Source organism: Drosophila guanche, unplaced genomic scaffold (assembly GCF_900245975.1).
Source record: "Drosophila guanche unplaced genomic scaffold, DGUA_6, whole genome shotgun sequence".
In the NCBI taxonomy this organism is placed as follows: Eukaryota; Metazoa; Arthropoda; class Insecta; order Diptera; family Drosophilidae; genus Drosophila; species Drosophila guanche.
Window position 1 is genome coordinate 3809661 of NW_022995747.1, and position 11712 is coordinate 3821372.

An 11712-nucleotide genomic window follows, 5' to 3' on the forward strand; every position below is an offset into this window, starting at 1 on the left:
CAATTACTGTACTTCAGCTGCAATCGAACCTCGACCTGATTCAACAACATATCGCATTTACATTGTTTATCAGGCCATACAGCCGCGCCTCCAACTTACCAACAGCCTACTGAAACCAGCGCTCGATGTCTGGGAGCGTTCAGTGAAAGTGAAAGTTCTGTGCATGGATGGCAGCTCAGCGGTGCTCAAAGTATTGGAAACCATAACAAGAATAGTGATAAGATAATGGAAAATGGAGTACCCTAGCCGAAATATTTTCTGTACTGTGTGTTTGTGTCTAATTATTATTTAATCACTTAATTACTTGATTTACCAGCATTTCTTCAATCAGGAAAATATACAAAAAAAACCCCGTAAATTTTTGTTCTTGTTTTCCCCACACCAAAACACATGTCTTCATTTGGGATTGGATTTTCCTTGTGTTTATTTCATCTTGTGATTTTGGATTTCCGTTTGTGGCAAGTGTTTATATATTTATATATAGTATTATAAGTGTCTAAACGCATTTTACAATTGAAATTAAATTTCGTAAGTGGACATTTGATAATATTAAAAAAAAAGAGTAATCGATTTACAAATATATCTGTTGTTGTTTTGGCCTAACCCGAAGCGATCTCAGTGGGAGATTGAGTTCAAAGTTTGTGTGTGTGTTGTGTTGTTGTGTTCGTGTATTCTCTATATGATAGTTAAAGTTCTGTTTGTTTGATTCTAACGGCTGATTGCGGCGGCTCTTCATTCTGGCTGTTAATACAGAGCGTGCGTCTAGTAAATTGGTGTGGTATCTGAACTATCAAGTTAATAAAACTCTCTGAGTGAGTGAGTGTGAGTTGTGTATGTGTGTTTGGTTACTTTTAGTGGAAACCTTACGATTAGTTTGTGATTTGAGTTTGGAATTCAATTGTTTTGTTTTATCTAGATTGCGTGTAAAATATATAATCGTTTGATTTGTTTTGTTTGTCTGTCTTTAGAGTTGCGCCATCATACCTCCTACCAAGAGTTATATGTATATGTATAACTACTATCTATATAGCGGGTATTAATTTACGTATGTTTTTTGTGTGTTGTATGTACAAACTACATTTTGCATTGTTCTTTCTGTTCTTTTCTCTGTCTGTCTGTCTCTCTCTCTGCTCGTTACTTGTTCCACTCTTGCGCTGTAAATATTTGCACGGATTTGAAAAACTAAAAACAAAACAAAACAATAAAATACAATATTCCTATATATTGAACACAGTATTGCATATACATATATATAGATACATATACATATATATCGGTCAACTTCTTAACTCCTTGTATAGTCGGATCTGTCTCTCGTTTTTTCATCACTTGTTTGTTTTTGTTTTGTTTACGGAAATCAAATAAATGTCTTTTGTTTTTGTGTTTTGTTTTTCAACGCTGCTTTCTGACTTTTGCTTCTTCCGGTGCTGTGGCGCACATAAATTTGCATAAATAAATTCTAACAACACGCTTAAGCTATGTGATAAGGGTAAAAAAAATACATACAATAATGTTAATCTTGAATACATCTGCTGCTGCGACTGCGGCGGCTTCTGCTGATCTCTCACAATTGCGGTATAAATAATAAATTAGACATTTATAACTATTGCAACGCTACTCGACCTATCAACTATATCATCAAATTGTATACATATATATATATATATTTATACATATACATATATAACCGTGTATAACTATGTCCTTTTTGCTAAAAAATTACTATTATTGGATTTTGTTTTTTGTTTCTCGCGTTTCTCCCTATTGTTCTGTTTCTTTCTTCTTGTTGTTGGTTTTGTTATTCGTCTAATTGTTTATAAAGTAATAATAACTGCAGGATTATCAACTTGCTAGCATGCATGCACTTCGCGGCGCTTAGTACTCGTGGAAGGAGGTCGAATGTGGGGGGGGGGGGGGGGGCAAATATGCGCTATATACCTATTATCGCTAGTTTACATATTATCAAAATTATTATCTGTATCATTATTATTATATTATTATTAGAATTATATAGGTATGCATTAGCGTTATTGTTACATTATGTACAACTCTCCGGATGCTGGCTCTGCTTGCGCTTCGATTTTGGCTCCTTCGGATGCAGCTCCATCGACGGACGACGCGGACCGAGCGTGACTAAGGCGCTGGCTACAGCCAGGCCATTCGATTGACCCGTCGGCGCTTGCGATTGGCCACCTAACAAAGATAATAAAACGAAATAGATTAGCAATTGATACAGGTTCAAAGATATAAAATTAAATCAGACCCGTGGGCAGCCGGACTAGAAGCGAGAGCACAGCCGCTCGATTGCCGCTGCAAGGCTCCAAAGCAATGGGACTGGGACATTCCTGAATAAAAAAACAACATCGAAATATGGTTAATAAAATAATCACATTTTTGGCAGCTCGTTTCGCCCACCTTTTTTCGTTTCTTGGACATATGGCCAATGCCCTCCAGCGTTAGACTCAGATCAATACTTTCGCGGTTTTCAATGTCGACGAGCACCTAAAGAGAAATCAAAGAACGAGTCAGGAATGTGTGTCCATTTGGGCCATGCCATCAAAAGTTGACTTACCTGTGAAAATGGTCGACTGGCCATCTGTTCCATTTCGACAAACAAACGCTGACGTCGCCGGAACATGTCATACTTTTGCTTTATCTTCCAGAGAACAGCGGCCATGAGGAGCAGCAGCAGGAAGCAGGAGGAGAAGGTAATGAAGAACTGCTGCAGATTGAGCTTGGGATACTGGGAAAATGCAATCTGTATCCAGATGGGGGGCTGGAAGTCATGCACAAACACATAGAATGTCGTCAGCGAGCTATTGTCATCCGGCGAATGACCGAATTGATATTCGGTCTTGGGGAACCGATGGCGGAACGTCGAGCAGTTGACGCCCACCAAAATGAGCATGTCTGGCGAACCGGCTCTCTTCACCGAGATGTCCATTTTGGCCGGCACACTGCAGGTAATCGTAAAGTCCGCGTCGATCTCCGGCTTGCCGGGCGAATTGCGAAAGTTGATTTGGGTGAAGTGTCGGTCCTCCTTCTTCGACAGATTGAACGTGAACTGGTAGTCAATGGTGAGCTCGTAGTAGCACGAGCCCTTGAGCGGATCGCCATGGTAATGATTCTGGGAGTCACACTTCTCGCAATGATCGCCGACAATGCCCTTTGTGGTGCAGTAGCACTTGCCAGTATCCGGATGACAATAGACGCCCTGACCGTTGCACTCGCAGCGCTGGCACTTCCCCCCGTTGATGGGACTGCCCCAGTATCCCGTCCGGCACTTCTCGCAATGTACGCCAGTCGTCAGATTGTTGCACGGCTGCTCGCAGTGCTGCTGATCGTTGCACACTGAATGGCCGTTGCAGTTGCAGCGCGGACACGACGTGAAAAACCAGTGCTTCAGGGCGCACTCTGTCTCGTCGTAGGGTGCCAGCGCACCGCCCACCACACACCGTCCGAGGCCAGTGTTGGAGCCGTTGTCGCACCAGCCGCAGGCCGGATCATCGAGACACTGCTGGCAGCTGTTGTAGTAGCCACACTGGGCACTCGACAAAGCCGTAGTGGTGCCGATGCTCAGTGCCGTCACCGGGGAGGAGCGGCACTTGGCCGTGAAGGTGGTCCACTCCCGACACTGGCCGTAGGGGAAGCTGGCCGTGTAGGCATTGCGATCCACGCAGCGCTGCTCGTTCTGGCACCAAATGCACTCATCCTCCGTGCAGTTATGGCAATTGGTGAGTGTCGCACAAGCTGGCGGACAGACGACATCATCCTGCGTGCGATTCGACACCAGGACAGCTGTGGACGTGGAGCCTTGACTGCGGCAGCGATTCTGCTCCGTATCCCACTTGCAGGCCGTATTCGAGGAGCAAGCCCTACAGTTGTGCAGCTGCTCACAGACGGATTGCATGAGGAAATCCTCCGACACGGGACAGGCTTCCAACCGCTTGGCATTCAGCGGCGGTCCCACTGTCGTTGCTGGAACTTGCGGCACGGATTGATGCGTAGACAACTCAAGGAAGACGGAGGCCACGGAGGTGGTCTCGCGGCAACGCTCCTTGCTGCACACTCCATTGCCGCAGTAGGTGCAATCGAAGGCTGTCGAGACGCAGGACTGACAGTTGCCCAGCTCCTGGCAGCGCAGGACGTCGTGCAGCAGTTCCGAGGTCATGGTGAGACGACTCTTCGAAGGGCACGCCACATAGTCGTACTGCTCCCGGCCATAAATGGCTGACCGTTGCACTTGGGTGATCGAAATGCAGCGCATCTTCTGCACATCCCAGATGCACTTGATGCCGGGCCGGGCGCTGGTGCACTTCTCCTGCTTGGTGTAGTAGCTGCAGTAGCCCGGCTGGTAACGCAAAATGTCGTTCAGCAGCTGACCATTGAATCCCCCGTAGATGTAGAGAGCATCCTCAAACACAACCGAACTGTGGCCAAAGCGAGCCAGATCCGCCTGCAGGTAGCTGGGCATCTGATGGAAGTGCCAGGAATCACAGTAGACATCGTAGACGAGCAGGTCCTTGCTGTAGCACTTGGCGCCATAGCTCGTGGAGGTGTCGTTGTGCGTGTTTCCCCCGAAGACCATCATCAGGCCCTGGTTCACAAAGTTTGCGGTGTGCAGCAGCCGTGCACTGGGCGCCGATGAAAGCAAGTTCCAAATGCGCGTAGATGGCTCGTACGCGTACAGCCGCGAGCTCAGCACCTGGCTGGACTCGCTCTCCGACACAATGCCACCATAGACGTAGACCTTCTCTGTGAGAAAGTCGTAGGCGGCGCTGTGCCCGTAGCCGCCTTTCACCACGTAGCCAGAGGTCTGCACAATGCGCCACTCACGTGAGCCGAAGTTGAACTCCTGCACCGTGTTGAGGTAGCCATAGTGGGGCGAATGCCCAAAGATGACCACCATATACTGATAGTTGTTCTTGTCCCCGAAGCCGGGGACCAGCGTGGCCGTGTGCCCCACCACATGGAGTGGCCCGCACATGCCACTTGGCGAGGTGGTTACATTGCACGCGTCCGTCCGCACGGTGATGTTCTCCCACGTCTTGGCCGACACATCAAAGGCCCACAGCTCATTGGAGATGCCCTGGCCCTTGACGACGCCTCCGTACATGAAGATTTTGTCGCCATACATGACGGTGGAGGTGCCATAGCGCTTGTCGGGCACCTCGCCGCCATCCTCAGGATGTACGGTCTCCCACACATTGCCGTTAAAGTCATAGGTACTCATTAGCTCACCGCGTCCATACGATTCACCGCCCAAAATGTGCAGAGTGTCACGCCATACGGTGGCGCCATGGGAGGCACTGCCCGCTGGCGCCGGCGAGTGCTTCGGATGTACAGTGGTCCAGGCGCCATGGGCACTGACCTGACTGCAATCATCGCCAGCAAAGCCATCGTAGCAGATGCAACTAAGGATAGAGAAACTAATAAACATTTGGACTAGATTTGTGTTCTTTAGGGACTTACCGCTCCTGGTCCAGTCTGCAGTTGCCTTGATTTTTCTCCTCCAAGCAATTGCCTGGACAGGCGGCCATATTGCAGGCCTCACCCCTGTACATGGGATCACAGATGCATTCACCATCCCGGCACTTGCCATGCCCCGAGCACTCCACCTCTGCAAATAGATGAGAAAATCAATAGGAGTACAGTTGAGAGCAAAGACAGACTCCATACCATCGCTATCCGTGGGACAGCCATTCATTTTGTAGGTGAGATTGAAGCCAGACATGTTGTAGGCATCGTCACTGAAGAAGTGCACCAGGGCAGTGCCCGATCTGGCTATCACCTGCGGCACACGGCGAATGGAGAAGTTCCCCCTATACATGAGGCCACTGCAAGACAGAAAGACGAAGAGAATAAAGGTTAGCCATTGAGACAGGGGTCACAAGTAATCTGTCACTCACCTAAAGACCGCCAGCAGGGGCGAGTCTACGCTGTCGCCATCGTATATGTACAGGTGATCCCAGCCGCATTCCGTGGCAAATTCTCGTAGGTGAATCCGTATATTGGAGGTTCTTGGCGAATTGGCATTATGTCGCCGTCCCCAGTGCGGGTGTCGGGCATCGATAAGCCAACTGCACTTGACACTCACCGAATAGTTGCCCCAACCGTCGTGTATTGTGCCCATGGGATGGTACATGCTGCAACAAAGAGCCACGAAAAGAGAATGATGTAGGGGTGGGAGGGGAAATGTGAAATGAATCCGTATAAAGCGTAATCGATGTGGCAAATGATAAATCAATTCCGCAATCGATTCAATGGAGGCGACTTCATGTGCAATGCCAATGGAGCAGCATCCATTGTTCAGACTGTTCAAAGATAATTGAATTTGCCGGCCAGCGTAAATGCAATCTCCCCCCATTCATTGATAGAAAAAGCGGCAGAGAAAGAGAGATGGAGTCGGAGACCGACCACAGCTGAAGCCTCTCAACTGTTGAGTGTGCACAAAAGGTGACCGTTCTTTATTTACTCTTTCCCTTGCGTCTAGCCTTGTGCTGCATTCTTTGTTATAGCACAAAAACACGCACACATACACGCAAATGGGGATAATAAATTGAAATGCCTGTTGAGCTGAGGGTATGAGCTATTTGAGCTGTAACGCATGTCAGTCGCAGCTTGAAACTCAATCAGGGCATTCAACAGTCGACTCTCATATTCCAGTCACACATCCGCTTAAAAATAACTGCTTTCTTTTCGCTCGTCTCTCATTCGCATTCTCTCATAGGATTACCCTACACTTGGCAGAACAGGCCTTACAGATTCGCCCCAAGATGTTTAAGCAATTAACTGAGGGAAAGTGGTTTCGGGTGTACGTATGCTGTAGCTCAGGTTACATTGAGCATGTGTGCACTCTACCAAGTACTACTGTACATTTGCATTGAGCGATTCTTGGACTGAAATAACACAACCGAATGTCAGTAGGGTATCTATTTTAGGGTCTATTTAAATAGCATTTTGGGCATTAAGCTCCTACGCACAAAGAGAGTCATATGGAGAGAGAGAGAGAGAGAGTGAGGGAGAGCGAGTGTAGGTGACCAGTAGGGTCGCCTTCGTCATGTGTGCAATGACTTGGAATGCATTAATGGAGGAGAGCCACCCAGTTTCACTTCGTAGTTTGTGTTGTTGCTGCCCAAAGCCCATTCAAATGCGAATCGTGTGCAAACACAGACGACAGGTGGGTGGGTGGTTTGATGGGAGCGAGTGAGAGATAGGGCAAGTCCAACTAAAACCGTAATACTCTCTCCCGCCCAGCGATAAGCGCAGCTGATAAATGATAAGCGACTGAGGAAGATTTCGCGAATCAGCTACGTAAATCGAAAAGTACTGAAAGTCCAGGCCATAAACTAGAGCTGGCAGATCAGAAATGCACAATTTGGGACAGGTGAAACAACCTTAATGGCTGGGTGCGCATGTTTTTGCGGATCCATCATCAGGCAACGCCTCAGGGCATTTGTTTTAAAACGATGAAAGCACCCCAGAGCTTAGTTAATGTCAAGATAGTACTTTTTCTCTCTTTCCCTCTTATCGAGTTTGCTGTGCAAACAGCACTGGAAACATAAACAAAGCATTTCATAAGCTTTATGACGCTATATAATATATGTACCTATGCACGTATCTCACATTTGCCTGGCCAAGAGAACTTCATTTGGCAGAGAGACAAAACCTGTCCATCTCCCCGGACAAGTTCAAAGTCAAAAGCAGGTTAATTAAATAATCCGTATTGGCAGTGACAGGAGGGGCGACTGTGTTCTGTTTGACCGTAGAAAGCAGGTGAAAGAACGCTCAGAGCGGGTCCACAAAGAGACAGGGAGAGACCTCAAACAGTATGAGAGAGAGGGAGAGCGAGAGAGAGAGAGGTAAGAACCCGTTCAACGAGAAAAACCAAACCGTTGCCTGACACAAATAGGCCATACAACACAAAAAAAAAAAAGAAAGAGTGTGGAGCGTTGATTGGATAACGTTGACGCAGAATTTTGTTTTTTATTTTATTTAGTATGAATCATGGAACATAAGCACTTCACTCCCTGCACCAGCACCTTTGAGCAGAACTTACCGCACTTTTCCACCGCAAAACTGGCACTCGGGCCCCTGCCAACCGTCCGCGCACAGGCATTGTCCATCCTCCTGGCACTGGCCATCGTTCTGGCAGCGACTCCCGTGCGCCGTGCAATTGTACGCGCTGGCCCGATGCAGCCCGCTGAAGCAGCCGTGGAAGAGGAGCAGCGTCAGCAGGAGCAAGCATTTTCGCCTGTATTTAGCATTGAAGGTCGGCGATGTGGTGGTAGTAGGAGTGGTAATGGAGGTGCTGGCGCCACTACGCAGGCTCTGATGATGGTGCTGCTGCTGCTGCTGCTGGCTGTTTACTATGGTAATGGAGGAGGGGGAGGGTTTGTTGTTGCGATTGCGATTTGAGCAGAATGTTGTGGAAGACGTCACTGGCGATGATGGCTGCTTCTGCTGGTCCCCCGCATGCTCCACCAAGCACATGTTTGATAGACTTTCGTCAACTGCCGCTGTTTGGGTTATGGGCTGCAGTTTCACGTTTCACATTTTCTCCACACACGAGATTCTCCACGAACGCGACGACAAAATCCTTCGATTTTTGTGGAGGGGAATGCCTATTGCACAATTCTTTTGCTCTCCAGCACGTACAAGGGGGTAGGGCCAGGAGTACGCTGGACACAAGACGGACACACACACACACACACGCACACACACGAGTTGCACAACCTAGTCGCGCTCTTAAGAATTAGTTGCAGCAACTACTTTCCGAGCAAAGTTATTGACAATTTTTATTATGAACGAGAGAACGAGAAATCAGCGCGAGTGTTGGATAGCAATGCAAATCGAGCATTTCATATTACACAGCACTAATTGCAGCGTTGCCAGAAAACACACCTGACCCACTATCGATGTATCGATATACATCGCAGAAATCGGTGTTCGTTGGAGCGGGAGTCACCAGGCAGGCTGAAACTATTCGGGATTATTAGAATTTCTGAAAGAAATCCCTATTTTTGGTTGTTCCGCGAGTTGCAGCTGCTGTCGCTGCATCACTGGGAAGATTTCAACAGTTTCGCGTACGTTAAATGTTGCTGGCACAAGCGTTAAAGTATATAAAATCAATACCCCCGAAATAACAACAAAAAGGCGTCTCGTTAGAAGCGCGTAAATTCCGTCAGTTTTTCAAGAGCTTCAGTGATAAGAAAATGTGCGAATCGGTAAGCGCAGGCGCGCTCTTCCCCGACCCGACAAATTTTCCGACTTTTCCTGCAATGCGAGCGGCGACAATCCAATGGCCACAGTTTACGTTCGGAAGTCGATGAAAGCTGTGTGCTGGCCGTGGCCAACGGAATTTTAACCGTTGCATGTGCGTTACGCGAGTGTGTGTGAGTGTGTGCCATGCGCGCGTCTGTGTGCCATCCGTGTAGTAGAGGAGCAGCGAACGAAAAAACGGAACGTCTGCTTTAACAATTGCAAAAAGTAAACCTACACACACGCACACACATCACAGAGAGCGGAGCTTAAGCTGCATCCGGGAATCGGTTGAAAAAAAACTATAATTAGATTGGCGTCCAGCATTGCAGTGGATACCTGGAAGAACAGGGACACCACCCGCAGCAGCAGAGTAGCAGCAGCAGCACAGGTGAGTGGCGGAATTTCGTTGTCTCCATGGAGTGGCAATCGTTCGTTTGTGCAGGGATGGTGATGGATTCCGGGGGTGGATTCCAGATTCGGCCCCGGGCTCTGGCTCCGGTTGCTGCCTACAACAGACATACTCTCGGTGGAATGTCCATGGCTCTCTTTCGAAGTGTGGGAGTGTTGTTGTGGCGACACAATGCTGCCGACCACAACAACACACCTCCCTCCGCTCCCCCAAGCTCCCTTTAGATTTAGCCTCTAATTAAAGTCTTTTTTTTGTTATCAGCGTTTCTAGCAATATTTGCTTAGCGCTTAGCGCTTCGCTACTTTTGTGGCACATTTTTTTGAGTGTGTGTTTTGGCTAGAAATGCCTGGAATTTAACAGTAAGTTACGGCAGCAGAAGCAGCAGCAGTGCAGCGGCAGAGGAAGAAGCTCTGCCCACGCACGTTTTCGATTAATCCCCGCATCAAATGAAGCGAAGCAATGACAGTGAAAATCGATTGGCATTGGCACGCTTCTCTTTATGCCAGTGTGTGTGTCTGTAATGGGTCCGCGGGGAGCAGTAGGGAACGGCACAGTTCTGGCAGAGGCAATCATAAACGCGCCCATGAAAAAAAGCGGTTCATCCAACGATTGGCTTGTCAGTGGTGGAGTGGGGGCGCCCTGTAACACAAATGCGTGCTGAAATTGAAATTCCGTTAGTTGGAGCGATAATCGTTATTCATTCATACATGTATATTTCCGCACGTGTGTTTGTGTTTGTGTGCTTCGTAGTTTTTGCATAATTTAGATGACCTGCTGCGCTGCTGGCGTCAACCGTGGCCGCGACGCCAGCTCCAACGCCAACGCATGACCGCCAATGTCTAGCTGTTGTTCTTGGCCGCGAGCTCTCCTCCTCTCACTTCTCCTCTTCTTGTTTTTGGCTGCTGCTCTTCTTCCCCCCTCCCTTGGCGACGACTGTGCTCTTTGAGAAATTATTTTTAAGTTTGTGGGTGCCAAGGGGCGCAGAGATGTGTGGGAATGTTTGCCGCTGCAAGGTCATTTACATTCTGTTTTATTTATTTTCAATGAGCGTTTCGTTGCGTTTTCTCTGTTGTTTTTTGTTTATCTTTAATTTACATTTTGTTCTTTTTTTTTGATTATATAATTTGTGACGTTTGAGCGGATGGGTGTAGTGGGTGGGTAGTTGGGCGTTGCTTTTGTGGCAAGTTCAAGTGCAGCAGTGGCGAGTCGACGGCGGCGGCTTGCGGTTTTTTTTTTGTTGAATGTTTTGCCAATATTTTCGCCATTGACAACACACACACACACCCATACAGGAGGGGGTGCTGGTAATGTGTGGGCGGGGCAGTTGTTTACCTTGCCAATATCTGAATTTGCGGGTATTTTTATTATTTTGCATAACTAAAGAGGAAACAACAGAAAAATAACAAGAGAAAGAAGAAACAACAGAAAAAAGACCAAGAGAGCGAAGAAACAACAACAGAAAAGAAGCAACAAACAATGAAAAAAATTGTTTACATTACAATGGGAATTCTGCGAGCCGAAGCTTATGATACTCTAAAAAATCTAGTTTTGCTTGCTATAATATGGTCATCCGACTTCGGTGTGTTATGAATTTTCGGATTATAATGTCATTAAACCAAGTTTCTGTAAGCGACATAATAATTTTAAAAACAAACCAGAGTTCAGCTCAAAAACTTGAATCTTGCACTATTATTCTTATTGTTATATTGTTTTATATTTTGTTAACGCAAATAAATTTCAATTATACACCCTTTTTATAAGTTAGATAGTCCATTTGCAAACTTCTGGTCAAAGTAAAAATACCCTTACTTCTGCTAGAGTAAAGAAAACGCACCCGGCAACAAAACCAACAACAAGAACAGTAACAGAAACAGCAACGGGAGCCGTTGCGGCGGAGAGTAGTAGCGCCATTGAGGCGCACAATTTTCCTCGTCAGAGGGGGATTGCAGGGACTAAAGAGCTAGAGGTTGGTGGGTGGGGCCCAGGGAGGGTTAGGTTAAAGTAGAAACAAATTATACGACACACACCCCTCTCACCGT

General features: G+C 47.2%; 2 protein-coding genes across 6 annotated transcripts in view; one reads left to right on the forward strand and one right to left on the reverse strand.

Moving 5' to 3' along the window:
- Positions 1-984: 984 nt before the first annotated feature.
- LOC117582820 (attractin-like protein 1) lies at positions 985-8854 on the reverse strand. The gene is made up of 8 exons (XM_034270863.1): positions 8060-8854; positions 5910-6146; positions 5680-5837; positions 5473-5620; positions 2573-5414; positions 2416-2502; positions 2264-2345; positions 985-2193 (listed from the first exon to the last, which is right to left on the reverse strand). The coding sequence occupies exons 1-8, from the start codon at positions 8491-8493 to the stop codon at positions 2039-2041; spliced, it is 4143 nt and encodes a 1380-aa protein (XP_034126754.1). The 5' UTR covers positions 8494-8854; the 3' UTR covers positions 985-2038.
- Positions 8855-8971: 117 nt separating this feature from the next.
- Positions 8972-11712, forward strand: part of LOC117582818 (tubby-related protein 4) — a 29387-nt gene continuing 26646 nt past the window's right edge. For 2 of the 5 annotated variants that reach the window (XM_034270858.1, XM_034270860.1), the window contains exon 1: positions 8972-9634. The gene's annotated coding sequence lies outside the window, so the exon portion shown is untranslated. Of the gene's footprint in view, positions 9653-11712 lie in introns of all 5 variants that reach the window. The other 3 variants (XM_034270861.1, XM_034270862.1, XM_034270859.1) reach the window with 2 other exon arrangements.